Source organism: Ictidomys tridecemlineatus, chromosome 4 (assembly GCF_052094955.1).
Source record: "Ictidomys tridecemlineatus isolate mIctTri1 chromosome 4, mIctTri1.hap1, whole genome shotgun sequence".
Lineage (NCBI taxonomy): Eukaryota > Metazoa > Chordata > Mammalia > Rodentia > Sciuridae > Ictidomys > Ictidomys tridecemlineatus.
Genome location: NC_135480.1, coordinates 6,431,457 through 6,452,352, shown reverse-complemented (window position 1 = coordinate 6,452,352; position 20,896 = coordinate 6,431,457). Strand labels below are relative to the sequence as shown.

At 48.6% G+C, this 20,896-nt stretch overlaps 2 protein-coding genes across 5 annotated transcripts in view; one reads left to right on the top strand and one right to left on the bottom strand.

Annotated features, from left to right (window-relative positions):
* Bbs1 (Bardet-Biedl syndrome 1) overlaps positions 1-19,470 on the top strand; it is a 28,299-nt gene extending 8,829 nt beyond the window's left edge. Inside the window, exons 12-18 of one of the 4 annotated variants that reach the window (XM_040284066.2) lie at positions 730-799; positions 1,262-1,420; positions 4,134-4,267; positions 5,166-5,300; positions 5,927-6,013; positions 8,321-8,343; positions 16,117-19,470. In XM_040284066.2, the coding sequence (XP_040140000.1) occupies positions 730-799; positions 1,262-1,420; positions 4,134-4,267; positions 5,166-5,300; positions 5,927-6,013; positions 8,321-8,343; positions 16,117-16,210 (702 nt within the window). In that variant the 3' untranslated portion in view covers positions 16,211-19,470. Of the gene's footprint in view, positions 1-729; positions 800-1,261; positions 1,421-4,046; positions 4,268-5,165; positions 5,301-5,926; positions 6,014-6,258; positions 8,480-16,116 lie in introns of those variants that run through there. The other 3 variants (XM_040284064.2, XM_005333378.5, XM_040284065.2) reach the window with 3 other exon arrangements.
* Zdhhc24 (zDHHC palmitoyltransferase 24) lies at positions 13,032-20,402 on the bottom strand. The gene is made up of 3 exons (XM_005333377.5): positions 20,048-20,402; positions 18,428-18,705; positions 13,032-15,404 (listed from the first exon to the last, which is right to left on the bottom strand). Exons 1-3 carry the CDS (start codon positions 20,326-20,328, stop codon positions 15,109-15,111), a joined length of 855 nt encoding a protein of 284 aa, XP_005333434.1. The 5' UTR covers positions 20,329-20,402; the 3' UTR covers positions 13,032-15,108.
* Between the last annotated feature and the right edge of the window lie 494 nt (positions 20,403-20,896).

Sequence of the window (20,896 nt, the reverse complement as noted above, 5' to 3'; positions counted from 1 at the left end):
CCACTCACCTGGTAAATTAGTTTGCTAAGTTGACAAATGGAGGGAGAATATTCCAGACGGGGCATCATGAACAAAGGTTGAGAGTCATGAAGCACTCTGATGGAAGAATCCAGGCGGTTTGATGGGGTTTGGAACAGAGATTTTTATACTCTCATGAGTCATTAAATCAATTTAGTGGATTACAATCAGCAACATTTTAAAAAATAGGATAGAAATTTCAGAGTGTATCACATGTGAAACCATTATGTGTGGGTATAAATTATCCTGGGTCTCACTGTAAAATCTGAAAGCAACAGGTTTGGGCCTTCAGGTGCTGTGAGGGCAGGTGGCTGGGAGAAGTACAGAGGAGAAAACTGGTGGATGAGGCAGGTTGGAGTCTGATGTCAAAGGCCTAAATGTTCTGATAAGGAGGACAGGACATAAGCCATTGGAGGTTGGTTTTCACAAGCGCAACAGACACAGCATTACGAAGGACAGAGTGGGGTCAACAATAGGCTGGAGGACTGATTAGGAGACTACCCCAGAAGTCAGGGCCAGTGGTGTTTGGTCTGGAACTGTGGCCATGGCAGTGAGGTTGGAGAGGAGATGGGAAATAAGTATTTTGGTGGCAGCATTGCCCCCAGGCCTCTCCTCACCTCTCACCTGTTTTATCCAGGGTTTTCCTCATCTTCTCCATCTTGCTTTTCTCTCCAAGATGTTCCTCAGCTTAACTCTGATGTTCCCATGTAGGATGCAGTGACCAGCCTTTGTTTTGGCCGCTATGGGCGGGAAGACAACACCCTTGTCATGACTACTCGAGGTGAGAAGACTCAGTTCTGTCAAGGACATTGGCATTGGCATTGGAATGAAGGGGACAGGCTGGAGAAAGAGGAGAGAAGGAGGTGAAACACAAACAGACCCAAGTATGGAAAGATGGGCCTGCAGACACATCCTGTCAGGGTCTGAGTTGCCATTCAGACAGCTTATTAGTACTTGGATGCTGCTGCCCAGAGGCCAGGCTTGGGTCGGGTCGGGTCTCCACAGCAAGTATTGTAGTACCTGCCACAGTGCTAGGAATGTCTCAGTACTCCACAAGGAGCTGCTGGGTGAATTAATGGTAGAACACTATTGAGACATATTGCATTCCTTCCAGAGTCTTGTCAGAAAGACAGACCTGTATAGAAATGGCTCTCTATTAAGTTGGTTATTTTGGGCAGAGAGAATGGGAATGTCGAATAGAACTGGGAAGGACAGATCGGTTTCTGTCTGTTCACTTCCTTAGGTGGTGGCCTGATAATTAAGATCCTGAAGCGCACAGCAGTGTTTGTGGAGAGCACAGGCGAGGTGGGCCCCCCACCAGCCCAAGCCACAAAACTTAATGTGCCCCGAAAGACTCGGCTCTATGTGGATCAGACACTGAGAGAACGGGAGGCTGGCACTGGTAAGACTCCCCCTCTTTCTCCTCCTCCATTGTTCCCAACAGCAAAAAGTGGGTGGATGGTTCTCAGGTACCCTAGGCAGTCAGGGGGACCTCTGCCAACCCAACAAGTCTCATACCTCTACAAGTCAGGAACAGCATGGGAGGTGCACCTACCTACATATCATCGTTGCTTAAGGGATAGGTGCCTTTAAAAGTTGGAGGGCCAGCGGTCACTTCTAGCTGCAAGTATTCTCAGAGTAGAAACTAATGAGATTTTCTGCTTGTTCAACTTTCCCTTTTCATTCTTTCATTACAGGATCATGCCAAGCCTTGTGCCAGGTTCCTTAAAGTAGGCTAGTCCTACATAAGGAGACTTCATGTTGTATGACAGGAATAGGAGTTTCTGTGCGCTGTTGACACACATAAGGCAATAAGAAATATTTGCCTGGGAAACAATAAAACCTTTAGAGAGAGGTGACATTGACTTAATGCCAAAAGATAATTACAAGTCCACCAGACAGTGGGAAGGGAAAGGCAATTTAGGCAGAGTCTGGGATAGAAGCTCAGGGCTCTGACCTGGATTTAAGACAGCATCTGCCATGTAGCTGTAAGGCCAGGAGGCCGAGTGGCCACGGGTAGCTGGGGAGGCAGGTTGGAGCCAGTTCCCAAAGGGCCAGGAATGCAAAACTACATTCAAATGTGTGTTTAGGGCATGGGGAACTGGCAAAGAGGTCAAGTAAAAAAGAGCAGTAACTCTTCCTGCTAAGTTTTTTAAAGGGATCTTGGTCTCAGTTTGAAGGACAAAATGGAGGATAGAGAAAAGAGCAGGCTTTTATAACCTAGAACATGTAAGTGATAATGTAGCAGAAACATAAGTAGGGAGTTGTGAAAGGTAACCAGATGTGAAGTATTTAAAAATCACAATCTTTTGTATATACCAATAATATCCAATTGGCAAACATAATGGAAAAAGTTTCCATTTAAAATAGTAAAGAAATCCCTAGAAACAAATGTTACAAGAAAATGTACAAAGCCTAATAAAGAAAATTATAAAACTGTCTTCAAAAACATGAGAGGCCACCTGAATGGATAGACTCACCAAATCTCAGGGTGGAAGACACACTGGTAAAACTGTCAATCCTTCTAGAATTAATCTAGAAATAGCAGAGTTACAGAAAAAATTCCCATGGGGTTCATTTTAAGGACTTGATCATTTGATTCTAAGAGTAAATCTGAGAACTTTGGGGGGATAAAAATGAAGGAACTTACCCTATAAGATTGCAAATCAACTACAAAACTATAGGAGTTGATGGTGCTGATGTGGAAGGAGACATTTAGGAACATTCTGGAAGTTCAGAAAAGGCCTTGTATGTGTGGTGTGGCAAGTCAGTATGTGTTAAAGGTGTCATTTCAGATTAGTGGGGAAAGGCACAACTGTACAAACACCATGATTAGAGTTAGGCACAGCACATACACAAAGTCCCAGCTACTCTGGAGGCCAAGGTGGGAGGATTGCTTGAGCCCAGGAATTAGAGGCCAGCCTGGACCGCATATAGAGACCCTGTTTCTTAAAAAAACAAAGTACAAGTAGGAAAACTTGCTTCTAAGGGAATTATATGAAACACAAAAGTTAATTCTGGTTAGGTTAAAAATAAATTGGGGCTGGGGTTGTGGCTCAGTAGTAGAGTGCTTGCCTCACTTGTGAGAGGCACTGGGCTTGAGTCTCAACACCAGGTATAAATAAATGAATAAAATAAAGGTCCATCAACAACTAAAAAAAAAAAAAAAAAAGTTTAAAATAAATAAATTGTGAACTGGGGATGTGGCTCAAGTGGTAGCACACTCGCCTGGCATGTGTGAGGCACTGTGTTCAATTCTCAACACCACATAAAGATAAAATAAAGATATTGTGTCAACCTAAAACTAAAAAATAAATAAATGAATAAATAAATAAATTGAAAAAGTACTAGAGGAAAAAGGAAAGATGAATAAGTGGGATAACATAAAGATGCAAAACTTCCAAATGGCAAAAGGCACCTCACACAAAAGAGAAAAGCAAAAACAGACCAAGATGTTGGGTCTGGACAGAGGAGGACTGGCAGGAGCAGGGACGGGGGACTCTGGGGGCAAGCTGAGGAAGAGTTAATTACCTGCTCTTACCAAAGGGTTAGGGTGAGGGGTAAATCAAGGTGGCCTGGGGGACGGTGATGCAGTAACTCGGGGAGGATAGTGAGGCTGGCTTCCACAGTGTTGAACTTGAGGTGTTATAGGCACCCAGGGAGAGATGACCATGGGGCAGTTAAGCAGCTGCAGGCCTAGATGCCCAGATGCTGTTGGAGACAACACACAATGTGGAGGGACATGGGAATAACAAGGTCCCAGTTCATAGGGGCCAGCAGCTGTTGCACTTTGGGATGGTCAGAGCCAAGACAGGCCCTGGGTTGTCCAGGGGACAAAGGAAAGTAAGAGAATGAGCCAAGGCCCAGAATCCAGGAAACACTAGCCTTTAGAGCTGAACAGAAGGAGACTAAGATGTGCAGACAGCAAGGTGGTGGGAGAACCAATGGAGAGGAATTAGGGCATAGTCCACAGCTGGGTCACCAAAAGGCTGGGCTTGGCCTCAGTCCTTCCTGTCCCACATTCCCAGCCTCTGCAGGTCCTGCCCACTGCATCTATCTCACACCCTCCCCACAGCAGCCTCCCTCCAGCCTCAGCCTTCATATCCTCTTCATAGCCATGCACCGGAGCTTCCAGACAGACCTCTACCTGCTGCGCCTCCGGGCAGCCCGCGCCTACGTGCAGGCCCTTGAGTCCAGCCTGAGCCCCGTGTCGGCCACAGCCTGGGAACCACTCAAGCTGCATGCTGTGGTGAGCACCCAGGTGTGGGCGCATCAGGGCCAGAGGGCAGAGGTCAGGAGGGCCACCCAGTTAAGCCTCCAGAGCCAATGCCATGGAGTAAGCCCCAGGCTCCCTTTCTCCCTCTATATCCTCCTGGGAGAGCTGCCTTCACCATCTTGCTTCTTGTACTGCCCTCTTCTATGGCTGGCCACAGAAGGAGACTTCCTCTTCAGCCCCCTGGTTCTGTGTTGTGCTCCTAGACATGGGACAGGGAGCACAGAGTGTCACCTTGGAACATTTCTTCCCAGGAGCCTCAAGGGATCTAATGGCATAGAGTAGAACACTGTTTGCTTCAGTAGCCATAGGACCGCCTGGTACAGGGAAGGGCCAGCCTGGTCTGGCCATAGGCAGTATGCCTGGGTGTGAGGGAGGAGAAGCCCACACATGCCCAAATTTGAGTGACCACAAGGCTGCAGCCAGCTCTCAGTTGGTCCCTATGTGTATTGTCTGCTCTACCCAGGTTTCTATTCACTTAGTTCCTAAAGAGAGTGGATAGATATAGAGGAGGAAGGGGTGACAGAGGAACTCAGGGTGCGAGGGAGAAAATCTCATTTACCAGGACAAGGGTGGGAGGTAGAACAGGCCTGGGGAGCGGGCAGGAGCAGCAGTAAAGACAGGAGGGAGCTGGGCCATGAGCCTGGCTGGCTTTGCCTCCAACTTGCTAGGTGGTCTCATCGAGGCCCTCTCCTCTCCAGGCCTCTGCAGCCCCGTCTTCTTCTGTGCATTTTGATGAAGGCAGATAGATAAAGCACGAGAGCAGTTGTTGGGGTAACTTGAGGACACTGATGAAGAAGCAGACAGGGCCAGGCTCCTGGATTCAGTGCCCAAGGCCCTCGGTCCTGAGGGCCTTTTCCACCCATCCCCACAGGTCCAGGGCCTGGGGCCCACCTTCAAGCTCACGCTTCATCTGCAGAACACCTCAACAGTCCGCCCTGTGACAGGGCTGCTGATCTGCTTCCTGTACAACGAGGCACTCTATGCCCTGCCTCGGGCCTTCTTCAAGGTACTAGATCTCCCCTTAACCCCGCCCACAACCCGCCCTGAGTCATGGGGTTCAATAGGTTAGGGCAGGATCTTGATTAGATGCTCACCAGTCCCCAGTAGGTCAAGGTAAGGGAATGGCCAGTGGCTAGTAGGTGGCCAACAGACCAACTCAGCCAGACACCAGGTGGGCATCTGGAAGGAGCACCAGGCCTTGCCTTTGCCACCTTTTTCCCAGTCTAACAGGCCTGGGTGGTAGGGAATAGCAGAGCCTGAGTCCTACCTACCTGTCCAACATTGTTGGTGGCCAAGAAGCCCCACCCTGCTTCCCAGCTGCTCCTGCTACCAAAGGGATCGTCTCTACTCCAGAGAGTGTCATCACAGAGCAAAGGGTCTGCTTTTCCCCCACAGCTCAGGTTAGAAGGAGAAGAAACTTAAAACTCTGGAATGTAGAAGAAACAGCCCTGGCCTTGGTAGGAATCTAGGTTTAACCACAGACCCATCATGTGGCCCTGGAGCATTGGCTTCCCAGCACTGCACCATGGCCTGGCCCACCCTGAGGAATCCTGAGACACAGCTGATGGCAGGCACAAGCACATTTTGTGATCTGCCAACTAGTAGCTGGGCATTCTCTGTCTCCAAACCTAGGTCCCCTTGCTGGTGCCAGGGCTCAGCTACCCGCTGGAGACCTTTGTGGAGAGTCTCAGTAACAAGGGCATCTCAGACATCATCAAGGTAAACCATCCACTGGTACTTCTTGGAAGGTGGGACCGTGGGGAGGTCAGTAAGGGTGAGTATGGACAAGGCCCTCAGGGGCTGCAGGGTGGAGCTATGGTAACTGCACAGTTGAGGCCTCCCCGCCTCCCTATCCCTTCAGCAGAGCCCTAGTGGTCAGTGCAGACAAGCAGGCTTGGCCTTTGAAGGGAACAGAGAGCAGGGGTCCAGGTGTATGCCCCAACTCCATGGCACCTCCTCCATAGGTACTGGTGCTCCGGGAAGGCCAGAGTGCACCCCTGCTGAGTGCCTACATCAACATGCCTGTGAGTGAGGGGCTGGAAGCTGCCTGAGCCCTGGGCCAGTGTTCAGGCTCCTGCCGAATGGAGTCAGCAAGATCCATCAGCCACTTTCACTGAGCTGGGCGGGTTGGGCCACTCCCCATGCAGCAGTGTGCTGAGGCGCCAGCTTCTCACTCCTCTCCTGAGCACCCCCTGCTCAACACTCCTGCCATGGGGCTATAGCAGCAGCCAGTGAGTATAAGAAGGCCTGGCTCCTGTCTCAGAACATGCCCTGGTATTGTTCCAGAGGCAGCTTCTGCTGCCCACTGCCTCCCAATACTTCCCAGAAACCTCACTCAGTCCCAAGGAAGAGTTCTGAGCTGTCGAGATGAAAAAAGGACACTGACTGTTTTTCTTTTCCACTTCCTTCTGGCACCCCACTCACCTCCTGCAGCAGGCCAAGGCCAGAATTGGATGAGAGCCTGGCCTGAGAAGTCAGAGGCTTTTCTTGGGTGAGACTGAGCCCCCTGTCAGCCTGGGGTTCCACTTTCTGTTCAGCAACCCACCGAAGGAATAGCCATCTCCCCATAGGGCACCTTTACAAACGCTTGGACCCTGCCACCACCTCAGGGCTCCAAGAACCCCACCAGCAGGTTGCCAGAGGAAGAAGTGGCACAGGAGGGCAGAGGGTGCCCATGTGCACTCCCAGAGACCACACAGCATCTGCTTCTGACCTGGGTGCTCCTGCTCAGAAAGAGCATCTGTGGAAAGGAAAGTGGAATTAGGTAGAGCAGAGGCAGGCAGCACCAGAAGAGGCATTTCTGGGATTAGGGGAAGGGCTGGGGAGACAGAAGCCCTAAAGTGCCCATCAGACTGCCCTTCTGTGCCTGGGAGTCCAAATCAGCCCTGAGGGTGGAAAGTTCCCTGGGCAGCAGCCAGAGCAAGAGAATTGGCTGGCACAGAAGTGAGGCTGGAGATTAAGCAAAGGCTCAATTTAGATCTAAATGCTCAGAACCCTCAAGCCCCTCATGCCTGCTGAGTCCCTGGGCAGTCTTGCCAGTGCTCCTCACAGGCCACAGGAGTCACCTGGGAGCCAGCAGCCTTGCTCTTGGGAACCTACATCTTTCCCCTTCTGACCAGGTGTGGCCACAGCTCAGGCTTGCAGGAAGTAACAAGATTCCTCTGTGTTTCTGGTCTCCCCTCATGTAAAATGAGGCAGTTTCTGAACTGTTTTTAGCTCTGACACCCCATGGGCTTTGCACCGCCTCTGGCAGAAAGGAGGAGTTGGCCCAGAAAAGTGATATTGGACAGGAACAACTGCACAGCTTTTGCCCTCAAGTCCAAGGTCTCTACCAGGCATGGTGGCCCACACCTGTAATCCCAGCAACTTGGGAGGCTGAGGCAGGAAGATCACAAGTTCAAGGCCAGCCTTAGCAACTTGGTGAGACTTTGTCTCAAAATGATAAAGGGCTGGGGATGTGACACAGTTTATGCACCCTGGGTTCAATCCTGAGTACCCCCCCCACAAAAAAAGAGAAGAACAAGGACTTCAAACTGGTTGCCACTGTCTGCCTCTCTGCCCAAGACACAGGGTGGACCCCGCCCTTCCAAGGAATGCATCTGGAGCCAGGTTAAGAGGCCACCGGTTTGGGCCAAAGAAAGAGCCTTCTCCCTTCTCCCCACTGCCCAGCAGACCACCTGGTCAGGATGGTGAAGGGTTTCTAGATCAAGCCAGCTGAGGCACAGTGGAAATAGCAGAGGTAAAGAAATGAAAAGATGTGGAACGGAGGGTGTCACTGTCACTCTAGTCTCAACCTGCAGAACCTGGAGGTGGAAGGGCCTGTCCAAGGGGGTAATGAGCCCATCATTGGAGCTGTGTGCACGGGGTGTGGGCTGTCATGGGGCAGAGTCATGCATTGGCCAGAAGACCTTATAGTCCCTTTTACCCAGGTCATACTGTGAACTACACTACGAACTGTGTGAACTCAAAACAAAAATATCTGATCTGTTTTTTTTTTTTTTTCATATCTGTTCATTATGATGAAAGGAGAGACCTGTTTGGCACCTGATGTGAGTTTTATAATACTATCCTATTAAATATGTGGGGGTCTGGGGATGTGGCTCAGTGGTAGAGCACTTGCCTAACACGTGTAATGCCCTGGGTTCGATTCTCAGCATGGCATATAAATAAATAAAGGTTTAAAAAGAGAGAGAGAGAAATATATGGAACAGGGGGCTGGGCTGCAGCTCAGTGACAGAGACTTGCCTAGCACGTGTGTGGCACTGGGTTCAATCCTCTGTACCACATAAAAATAAATGAATAAAATAAAGGTATTTGTCTAAAAACAATTTAAAATTTGCCTAAAAAAAACAATTTAAAAAAGAAAAAAGAAATATATGGAACCAAGTACTATGGCCTATGCCTGTATGACTCAGGAAACTATGGCAGAATAACAAATTCAAGGCCTGCCTGGGCTACTTAGTCCTGTCTCAAAAAAAAAAAAAAAAAAAAAAAGACTAGGAATGCAGCTCAATGGTAGGGCCCTTGCCTAAAGTGTGTGAGGCACTGAGTTCAATCCCTAGTACTGCAAAAAAGAAAACAAAACAAATTTTATATATATAGGCTGGGGATGTAGCTCAAGTGGTAGCGCGCCTGCCTGGCATGCACAAAGCACTGTGTTCGATCCTTAACACCACATAAAAATAAAATAAAGATATTGTGTCCACCTAAAACTAAAAAAATAAATATTTTTTAAAAATTTATATACATATATATATATATATACACACACACACACGTGTGTGTGTGTGTGTGTAAATATATAAAGTCTACCATCTGGACAAGTGCACATAAAGCAACATAAAGCAAGAAACAGTGTATGGTCCCCAGTGTACACACTAGCAAGGGCTCCAGGAAAATTGTGTACATTAGGGATAGGCAAAGTTTATGTCTTCTTTCTTAATATTTATTTTAAAACATGTCTCCACTTAGTAATATGGAGTTAGGCATTTTATAACAAGAAAATAGCCTCTCATTCTCTTGAACTGCCCCCAGCAACAATCACTTCAATTTTATATATATATATATAATTGTTGATAGACCTTTATTTTATTTGTGTATGGTGCCGAGAATCAAACCCAGTACTTTACATATGCCAGGCAAGTGAGCCCCAACTTCAATTATTTTTAAAATATGCTTGTACTATTCTTGATTGATTTATCAATCTCAGACACTACCTGTTGACTCCCTATTGTAGCAGATGAGTATTTAGCTCTCTTGAGACAGCACCTCTCCTTCATCTTTAGTTTTTAGGCAAATCAATACTCACTATCAAGATTGCCATTTATATTACCATGTGAAAATCATTCACTGCAAAGCCAAAATTTGGGCTAATACCCCAGCACTGGGAAAAAAAATTGGGGCTATAAATCGCCTTTTTTGAAACTTTTTTTTATTTTTCATAGAATTAGTAGTTGCCCTTTTTTCTTTTTAATTTGCTTAGCTTTCTAATATACCAATTGCTAATTCTTCTCCAGCCAGTCTGATGATTCCTCTTTCTTTTGTACACTTCTCTTCCTTCCCAGAGGACTCTTTGCTCTCCAGGAGAATTCACTTTGCCCCTCTCCAGGGCTAAATTCCTGACTCCAGGGGTCCATATCTTCTTAGTTCACCCTCATTTGGTGGAATGTATCCATGGGTACCTTCTTTAAAAAGTCACTGGAGTTAAAATTTATAATTCAATGCCTGTCTAAACATTTCTTTCTTTAATGCACATGTGATAATTCGGCTGGATCACAGAATCCTCAGTTGGAGGTCACCTTCCTACAGGCAGTGCTCCTGTATTCTAGCTTCCATGCCATTCTCCTCCTAGTTGTCTTTTCCTCTGAGATTCTGAATGTCATGACATACCTCATCCTGTCCTTATTGTTTGTTTTGCCACTGAGTGGAGATAGATGTGCATCTTTTGTTCCAGGAAATTGTATTACTGCTGTACCATGGGTGATTTCCTCCCCTCGATTTCTCTGTTCTCTCTGGAATGACAGTTAAGCCCAGCATCTGATAAATGATCATCCCAGAGAGGACAGGATTGAGCCTGAATTTCTTCTCTATTCTCAGACTATTGTTTTGTTTTCTGAGAGCTTTGTTGTCTTCTCTGAATTTTTCAAAATGTTTGTTGCCTTAATTCTCAATTCTTTGTTCTCCATTTAGTCCTGACTGTGGCTCCCCCCGCCCCACCCAGTGCTGGGGATTGAACACAGGACCTCATGCATGCTAGGTAACTGAGCCACACCCAGCCCACAACCTTGGTATCTTTTCAAAGATGAATTTTCTTTTCTCTCTCTGAAATTATCTATAGTATTTTATCAGCATTTCCCGAGTTTCAGTTTTTTGGGGGGTTTCTCTTGAGCTCACATGCTCAGAATAATCTACAAATTAACCACCCTCTCCTTCCTCATGCCAGAATCAGCAAGGGAAAATGCCTGTTTCCAAGCTGGGTAGGAAGGTATAGGAAAACTCCTCTGAGAATTTGGTAGTGGGATGCAATCTGTGGCCTTGAGCATGCTAGGCAAGTGCTCTACCTCTGAGTTACACTCCCAGCCACTCCTGAATTTTTTAACCCCAAAGTAGCCTCTGAAAAAGAGTTTGCAACGTGGATTGACAATACTTGGGTTGTACTAAGAATACTAACTAAAAATTTAAAGTTGTGTAGGACTGGTCATCTGGCAACTAACAAACACATTTCTTCTCTGGAGGAATTTATGTTTAACCAAACCTCAGAACAAATCCCACTGATAAAATTCCAAAAAATAGGGCTGTGGCTGTGGTTCAGTGGTAGAGGGCTTGCCTAGCATGTGTGAGGCCCTGGGTTCAATCCTCAGCACCACATAAAAATAAAGGCATTGTGTCCATCTACAACTAAATATTAAAAAAAAATCCAAGATATAGGAACTTATAGTCAAAAGAAAATTGTAAGGGCATGAGACATCATTGACCAAGAACCAGCATAAGCAATAGCCAGAGAAACCTGCCAAGACTTAAGGTATAGGGATATAAAATGTTTTAATTTTTTTCTTTATGTCTTTGTTTTCAATGCACTTAAAAGAAAAAAAAAATCCCTAAACCTGGAACAGAAAGCAAAAGAATATATAAAATGAACAAGGTGATTTAAAAAAGAACCAAGTAGAACTTCAAAAAATGAAAAATTATTCCATATGTAAAACTCAGTGGATGAATTGTTACAACCACTTTATGGAAAAAAAAAATAACAGCCAGGTGCAGTTGTGCAAGGTTGTAGTCCCAGCTTCTCTAGAAAATGAAGCCAGAGAAAGATCTCTTAATTGCCTGAACAACATAATAAGGCCTTGTCTCTTAAACAACAAAAAAAATCAATAGACTGATTTAGCAGCTGAAGACAGACTTACCTATAAGACAGTTCTCTAGAGATTCTCCAGGATGTCCAGAAAAAAGGAAAATATGAGTTATTAAGAAATCAGAAGGATGGAGTAGGGAGGTCTGATAAGAGTTCCAATAGGGACAGAAAATATCTGAGGATGTAACGACTGAGAAGGTTGTGGAACTGATGAATGACCAATTCATAGAATTAGAAAACCCAACAACTCTTTTGGTACAGGGGATTGGACTCAGGGTCACTGTGCCACATCCCCAGCCCTATTTTGTTTTTATTTAGACAGGGTCTCACGGAGTTGCTTAGTGCCTCGCTGTTGCTGAGGCTGGCTTTGAAATCGCAGTCATCCTGCCTCAGCCTCCCAAGCTGCTGGGATTACAAGCATGCTCCACCATGCCCGGCTAACAACTCTCATTTGGACAAATGAAAAAATTAACACATGGGCACATCACAGTAAAACCTCAGAAGACAAAAAAACAACAACAAAAAAGCAATTGGAGCCAATTGTGATGGCTCAAGAGGCTGAGTTAGGAAGATCACAGCTTCAAAGCCAGCCTTAGCAAAAGCGAGGTGCTGCGCAATGCAGTGGGACCCTGTCTCTAAATAAAAAACAAAATAAGGCTGGGGATGTGGCTCGGTGGTCAGTGCCCCTGAGTTCAATCCCCAGTAAAAAGCAATTGGAGCCAGGCACAACCCTTATCTGTTATCCCAGCCACTGGGAAGACTGAGGCAGGAAGATCACAAATTCAAGGCCAGCACTTAGAGATCCTGTCTCAAATGAATTTTTAAAAAGGGCCAGAGATATGACTCAGAGGTGGAGCACACCTGGGTTCAATCCCCAGTACTTAAAAAAGAAAGAAATTCTTCAAAGGAATAACAATAACCAAAAAATAGATAACTTATTTAACAACAACAATTGAGACTAAGAGACAACAGAATAATATCTAAAATATATTGGAATAACTATTAGTGTAGATTTTTACTGCAGCAAAAAAACTTTAAATAAAGTACTACAAAAGGTATAATCCAGGGCTGGGGATATAGCTCAGTTGGTAGAGTGCTTGCCTTGCGTGCATAAGGCCCTGGGTTCAGTCCCCAGCACGCACACACACAAAAAAGGTATGTATAATCCTAGCAACTTGAGAGGTTGATGCAGCAGGACTGTGAGTTCAAAACCAGCCTCAGCATCTTAGTGAGGCACTGCCTCTAGATAAAATATAAACAAGGGTTAGGGAGGACTGGGGTTGTGGCTCAGTAGTAGAGCGTTTGCTTTGCACTTGTGAGGCACTGAGTTTGATCCTCAGCACCACATAAAAATAAAGAAAAAATAAATGCAACAAAAAATACATCTTTGTGAGAAAAAGTATAAGTTTATTTTAAACATCCAATGAAGCGATACACCATATTCACAAACTGGAAAATTCAATTTTATATAGCCACCAGTTTTCCCCAAACTGATCTATACAGTTAGTGGAGTTCCATTCATGATCTCAAAGAGGTATTTACTGATTTAACTTGACAATCTGATTCTAAGCTTTCTAAGGGAGGACAAGGGCTCTTGGTGGATGACTCCCAAAGGACACAGGGTAGATAAAATGGCCAGTGGAATAAAATACAAAAATTAGTCATGGCATTCAGAAGATCACTATGCAACAAGGAAAGAGGGCATCCCACAGCTACATGCAACAGTTTAGATACATCTCAGAAACATAATATTGAGAGAAAGGCAAGTCATGTAAAATTCAAAAACATGTAACTAAAAAGCCAAGCAAGGAATGATCAAGACAGGACCCTGTGTCTACCCCCGCCCCCCAGGAAGGGGACTAAGAAGGAAATAGTGATTTTTTTTTCTCTGACAGGTATGTGGGGTGCTATATAAATATGCTCTTGCATTTCTTCACTATTAAGTAAAAACATGAAAACCAGATATTCTGGAGGGCGAGGAATGAGATGCAGAGGAGGAAAGGCAGATCTGCCAATGTTTTAAGTTCAGCACAGAATGCCAGGCACACCAGGCTCCTAAACTCTTTTACAAAGTAGCAACAGAACATGCCTCCTGAGCAAAGCAATGACCACTGTGGGCACAGGCAAAGGCTGTCAGGCAGTGGACTCTTCTGGGGGTCCAGGGAGGACCTGCCATGTCATAGGAGGACCCCAGCATTATCTGTGGACTTTTGGTCCAGCCCTCCTCCCCTCCTTCCCACCCCTAGTGCTCCAGAGATCAGAGCTTCTCTGTTCTAGTTTCTCCTGCAAATAACCCACCCCAGCAGGGTAGCATGTGGCTGCAAGGGGTGGATGGGGCTGGCAGGGAGGGCACCCAGCAGCTCCTGATACTGACTTGGCATTGATCTCCACTGTTGGCCCAAAGCCTCACCTCACCTTCCATCGTTCTGGTGAATTCTTGAACCCCACCAGGGCTTTGGGGGCATTTGGCTTGCCTCTCCACCCCTCCCTTTGGGAAAACGTAATTTCGATTTCTAGTTCTCTGCATAAGACAGTGAACAAGCCTCCAACCACCTTCCATCTTTCAAAATGTCAGATTCTTTGGTCTACTACCGTCTGTCTGTTTCCACCTTGTAAACTTATCTTCTTTTTATTTCTTTACTATCATCTTAGTGATACTCTGTCAGTAAACATTGATCAGCTTGTGTGTTGAAGCTACCACATTAACGAGCAGCTCCCAAGAGGCCACCGAGCAGCACAGGCCTGTGCCCTCAGGTCACCCTTCATGGGCAGTAACACTCCAGCTGATTCTTTGCCTAGATTTTTCTCCCACTCACTTCCTTTGGCTGTGCAAGGGTGAAGGCAACAGTACAAAGACCTGGGTTCCCATTCTGCTTCCTCCATTTACTACCCCATTGACTTGACATGGCAACCAACAGCTTTACACACAGAACAAGAACCCAGCCACTGAGCTATGTCCCAGCCAAGAGCTTTCATGAAACTGCTGTTGCAGAAATGGCCTGAAATATTATGTGCTGATCCTGGAAAACATGTTTAGATTCTACCACCCCTACCCCACCAAGGAGAAAGGACACCTAGGCCCCTCAGACACCTAGTTTTTTGGTGATTTTCAGGCATGACAGTCAGAGGAACCAGAAACAGCAGCCAGGGTAACAAAGTGAGGGACCAGAAATCCAGCAAAGATGGAGGGAGGTCAAGGACCAGGTGGGTATCTTATTAGCCTGGCAGAGAGGCAGCCAAGCATCCTGGGCAGCCTCTTGCCAGACCCATCTCTGCAACCATCTTCCCAAAGAGGCAGAGATGGAGTGGCCCGAGCCCTGGGCAGGGTGTCCAGGCTGGGCAGGAGCAAAGCCAAGGAAGGGGTTGAGGTTACCCACTGCTGACTTTAAGGGCCAGAAACGAAGGAGTTATCAGCTCACCTCCTGCTCCCTTCTGCCCACTTCAGTTCTAACTCCCACTGAAGTCAAGAAGCCATGAGTCCCACATCAGCTGTGGTGTGAAAGGTGATCCCATCCCCAGGCAGTGGGGAGGCCAGGAAGGGCCAGAGCCAGACAAGAGCCCAACGGGGCCCCAGAGCTGCCTGCAGGTTGTGGCAGGGGCCCAGGTCATAGGAATGCTGGCCTCGAGCCCATTCCCACGTGGTCTGGCCCCGCAACAGCAGCATCCCATGGAAGAGCAGCCCAGCCCCACACAGCAGCGCACCTGCTACACACGTGTCCATCACGAAGGCCAGGGTGAACTGGGCCAGAGACACTCTGCCTGCAGGGACAAGCAGAAAGAGTCAGGGGCCAAAGTCTGGCCCAGCCCTCCCAAAGCCCAGCTCCGGCCCACCCTCCACCCCTACCCTCCACCACAAAGCAGGCCTCATTTCTCTGTTCTGTCCAGCCTGTGCTGGGAACCAGGCAGATGGCCGCTGCCTGCATGTGATGTTTATCCACGCATCACAAAACTTGTAAACACCATGGGGAGGAGATGGCCTCTTGGCTCTCAGACATCAAACTGATCTTGTCTCAGTTAATTACAGCTGTCATCTGTATCTTAACAGAAAAGAACAACCTTTTACTATCTTGGCCACAGCAAGCAAGAAGTACTTGCTGCATAAAGAACAAGAGAAGCTAGACACAAAAGGTCATGTGTCCTGTAATCTCTGTCTGCAATGTCCTGAACAGGCAAATCCACAGAAACAGAAAGCAGCTTAGTGGTTGTCGAGGATGGGGATGGGGGAAGAGGGGCGGCTGCTTAAGGGGTTCTTTTTAGGGTGAAAATGCTCTGAAATCAGTGACAATGGTGGCACTGTGTTCACCGTGAATACACTATAAAAGACACCAAATTGTAAAATGGCTAAAATTATTAATTTTACTTCAATAAAAGAGAGCCTGAAACAGAAGAGATGGAGGGCAAACATACTGAGGGGGCAGGGGAAACGGGTTTTTTCTATTTTGATAAATTGGAGAGAACAATTTGTTTGCAGGTTCCAAGGCAGGCAAAGGTGCCATGAGACCGGTAGGTCTGCACTCTGCAAGCTCAGAAAGAAACCCAGGCTGGACAAGCAGATCTGTGAGTAGTGAGGACCTGGGGGTCTCCCAGGACCCCAGGAGTGGCTGGAACTGCCAGAGTATGTGAAGTGAGAAGACGATGTCACCAAGACCTGAAAGTGGGAGGGTCCTTGGGCATCAGATAAAAGAGAGCCCAAGCCAGGTGCAGCAGTGTGCCTGTAGTCCCAGGTGTCTAAGACGCTCAGGAAGGAGGATCACTTGAACCCAAGAATTTGAGACCAGCCTGGACAACATAGTAAGACCCTGTCTCTAAAGAAAAAAGGGGAACCATAAAGGAAGGTAGGAAGGCCCAAGTTGGAGGCACCAATGAGACCAAGGGCAGAACTTGTCAAGGATGGGGCACTCAGCAGTTTTTTAGTCTGAACAGTCTCTTAAAGCAGAAATGAACTAGAAAAGTCCTGTGGCTTTGTGGCGACAGAGTCTGGGTCTGTGGCAGTATCAGAGGACAGCTGGGGTCAGAAGTTAGGTCAAAGCAGTTGGAAGAATAAGGGAAAAGCAGCTGTGAGTCTAAGGAAGTCCTTCTGGAAGGTGCATGAGGACCAAAGAGCCCAGAGGACATGTGGAGCAAAAGGTCTGTACAAGGTGAGAAAACCCAAAGGAAGCCAGTGGAGGGAGTGGGGTGCAGGGCAGGGATGGGACACCATGGAGTGGGCTCAGGGAGGTCTCTGAACAGGTAGGGCACAGGCCTGAGGAGCTAGGGGCAGTCAGACGGGCTTGAAGAGCTGAAGACAGGGCGATTTGGGATGTAGCATCTGATGTCCTGTTCTCTCTGTGATGGCCCCGGGGACAGGAGAGCTGCAGTTGTTGGGAGAGCAGGCATATGAGAAAACAGGATGGCCAGGCACAGGTACAAGCCTGTTGAGGTCAGCAGCCATAGACATGGTATGGTACCAACCTGCCACAGAGGACATGTATCTCTGGCAACTCTCAGAAGCCAGGGCCAGGAAGGTACAGTGCAAGGACGCTGCCGTGTTGGCAGGAGACTGGTGAAAACTGAGGGCTCTAAGCTGTGCGTGGGGCAGTGAAGAGGGGATGCAGCAGAGGGAGAGAAAGGTGACAGCCAGGAGCCAGCAGGGCCCAGAAGGTCCTGGAGCAGGAGTTACAGAGTGCAAGGGTGAGAGATGGAGCAAAGGAGAGGAATGGAAGGCAAAGAGGGATGACGATGGGTGGCTTTGGAAGTGACACATTTGGCATCCTGACAAGGACTGCAGTTTGGACGTGGGAATAGGAAAAGGAAGTAAAGCAAAGGTCAAGAACCTGAGTCCTTTGCAGACCTTCAGATGCTCTTGATGTCAAAGGGCCCAGGGCTGACAGAGAGATGGGAAGCTGAGGCCAAGTACTCAATGACGAGTAGTGAAGAGAGGAGGCTGCGGAGACCACAGGGAGGAGCAACTGGAACACGGGAGTCTCAGTGGAGGCAGGGGGCAACAAGGAGGGTGTAGGAGGGCTGGTCAGGGAGCTGATGTGGGCAGAAGATTCTGACAGTGGACCTCTGGAGGTCCCTGGGGCGGAGCTGGGCTTGGAGTGGATGAGGAGGCACAGCGACTTCTCAGAGTGATCAGGAGATTTCTAACTGCAGAGCAAGGTTACAGAGAATCCTAAAAAGGTCAGGAAGGATTCAGGAGAGAAAGCCCACAGCATTCTAGCCAGGAGGGAACAAAGACTGGAAGATCAGGGGTGGGGTGGGGCTTTTATCTTGGTGGTGTCGGAACATGCATGTCATCTAAAACACAGCATCTCAAAAGCCTCCTGCTCCTAGTCTTCCCTCCCAATTCCCAATGACTAGGTTTTCCACTGCCTGAATCTTTCACTGGCTCCCTACTGCCCCCTCAAATCAGAGCCATCTCCACACCAGCATTCAGGGCCCTCCACCCTCCGGTCCTGGCCTACTGTCCCAGCCTTAATTCTCACAATTCTCAAGATGCCTTTGCTCTTCTTGGGGGCCTTTGCTCTTGTAGTTGCTATCACCTGAGTGCCCACCTCCCACCACCCAACCACCCCTATGGGCTCCCACTGCTCTTTCCTCCTCTGCCAACAAGTCCTGCAATCCTTCCTGATTCTCTCAACAGAACTATCCCTTGTCTTGGGGCACTGTTGAGTGCCACCCTGCCTTTACCTCCATAAATGACAGAAAACCAACAGGAAATCCCACCTCCCACCAAAACAGCCTTTACTTCCTGACCCAATACCTTCCTGAAGCAAGGCAGAGGCACCTAGGCTCCCCACCTGTGAGCAGCATGAGCCAGGGCAGCAGGAGGAGGGCAGCAGTATGGAGAAGTGAGTGGGCCCGTAGCAGAGCTGACAGGGCAGGGCCCAGCAGCACGGAGATGTGGAGCAGGACACCAGCACCATGCAGCAGCAGGCACAGGAAAGGCCGGTAGTTGCGGAAGCCCACGCAGCGGCCCAGCAGACGGCAGTGGTGGTCCCGGCGCAGGATGCAGATGCGGCAGGCAGAGCAATGCCCACTGCGTGGTGGCACCTGGCTCTGGCACTGGTAGCAGTAACTGCAGGGAAGGAACCACAGGGTCAGTGCCCCAGATCATGCCCAGGTCAGCCCATCCTGGGGAAGCAGAACAGAGCCACCCCTCACCAAGCCTCAGGTTCCTCTAAGCCTAAGGGTCTTCACAGGTAAATGCAGGCCCAACAAGACTCCCAGACCCCTCCAGTGCTACCACCGCACTGCCAGCTCTGACCTCTCTGCCCTCGTAATACCCAAAAGCATACTTCTCACTTCCTTCACCTTGGTCCATATCACCATGAACTGTCCTCTGGATTACTGCAGTAGCTTCTTGACTGGTCTCCCAGATCCTCCCCTTCTCTTCCCTTCTAGTGTAGTCTCACCCCAGCTGCTAGACTCACCCTTTTAAAGCTTAAGTCATGCCCCTCCTCTGCTCAAAACCCTCCAATGGTTCTCTATTTCTTTTCTCCTCAAAAGCATTGCCTTACATCTCTGTCATCTCTTCCCCTCTCACTGCACTCCAGCCACTCTGGCCTTACTGCTGTGCCTGAAACATGCTAGCCATACAACTACCCCAAAGCCTTTGCATGGTTCTGTTTCCTCTGCCTGAAACACTCTATCCTCAAATTCCTACACAGCTAATTCTTCATTTCCTTCAAGGCTTCACTCAAATGAGATCCACCTTGGGCTGGGGATGTGGCTCAAGCGGTAGCGCGCTCGCCTGGCGTGCGTGCGGCCCGGGTTCGATCCTCAGCACCACATACAAACAAAGATGTCCCCCGAAAACTAAAAAATAAATATTAAAAAATTCTCTCTCTCTCTCTCCCACTCTTTCTTAAAAAAAAAAAAATGAGATCCACCTTGACAAACTATGTATTTTTTAACTTCACTTGTTAATCGTAAATTGTAGCTATATATATTTAAGGTGTACAAAGTGTTGTTATGACTTCTAATACAATGCAGAATAATTAAATCAGGGTAATTGACAAAACCATCACCTCACTTACTTTTTGTAATGAGAACTACCACTTAAAACTGAAACTTGCACTCCCTTTACCCTGCTCTAATTCTTGTTTCCACATCAGCACCGTCTAACATTTTTATAATTTGCTTACTTATTGTGCCTGTAGTTCATTATCTGCCCCTCCCCCAAGTGATCGATTCCTGGAGGTTGAGAATCTGAAAAGTACCTTCCACCCAGGAGGTGTTCAGTACGTATTTGAGTAAATAAGCAGTACTTATTTTGGTTCTTCCACGCCAGATCTTACAGAGTTATCCGGCTCTAACAACCCGCCTGCTAAAGTAATCTGGTTCTAACCCCCAGGTCGTGGAGCCCCTCCCCTGTCCGAGGCTCCCGTTTCTGCCCCCAGACCCCGCACCCCACTCACGCCCAGCCCTGGCCCAGACCGCGGCCGGCCAGCATCACGCCCCGGATGCTGGGGTCCGAGCGCAGGAACAGCCCCACGTTGCCCAGCAGGTTAAGCAGCTGGAAGGCGGCCAGCGCCAGCTGCAAGGCCCGAGCCAGGGGTCCCAGCGGGGGCGGCCCGGGACCCAGCACCAGCACGTAGGCCAGCTCCAGGCTCACGACAGCGGCCCACAGCGCCGTGAGCACGAGAGGCAGCCGCGCGGGCGCTCCCTCAGCGCTCCCCGCCGCCCAGGGCTGCCCCATGGTCCGGACCCACCAGTCGCGGGATCCCGAGGACCCGGAGCTTCCGTGTTGGGGCGGAGATAGCAGCAGACGGACGTCTGCTACGGCCAATAGAAATCGGAAGGAGAGCCGTGAGCGCGCGACTCAAAGGGACCGGCCGCAGATGCCGAGAGCTGATTGGTTGGGCCAATGCTCGGAATCTGGTTGGCGCTAGAGTCCAGGTGACACCGCGGAGTCGTCGCCCCGCCCGCCCGCGGAGGCTCCGCCCCTCCATCAGAAGCCCCGCCTCTGGTGAGTGGCCGGTGTGCGGGGAGGGTTGGCTTGCAGCCGCCGAGGCGTCGGGGTTTCCCGGCTCAGCACATTCTCCCCCACCTCCCACGGCCGCCCCGATATTAATAGCCCTGCCTAGGCCCATCCAGCTGGCTCCGAGCCCCTCCCCATGCTCGGTGTCTCCCTTCCTCACCCCAGAAAACATTCAAGACAGCTCGTCGCCTCCGTGTTTCTGACTGTGAAATGGGGATAGGGCTCTGTTTTCTACCCTCGTAGTGCAGGAAGATGGTCAGGACGAAACCTGGAGGGCAGCCTTTAG

What these genes read in the sequence shown, in the direction of transcription:
- Zdhhc24 (XM_005333377.5), bottom strand. Translation starts at nt 20,328, where the DNA reads ATGGGGCAGCCCTGGGCGGCGGGGAGCGCTGAGGGAGCGCCCGCGCGG. An exon ending in GGTCTGGGCCAGGGCTGGGC is followed by an intron (nt 18,706 to 20,047) that starts GTGAGTGGGGTG and finishes CCTTCCCTGCAG; the next exon opens with TTACTGCTACCAGTGCCAGA. An exon ending in CTGGCTCATGCTGCTCACAG is followed by an intron (nt 15,405 to 18,427) that starts GTGGGGAGCCTA and finishes TTGTCCCTGCAG; the next exon opens with GCAGAGTGTCTCTGGCCCAG.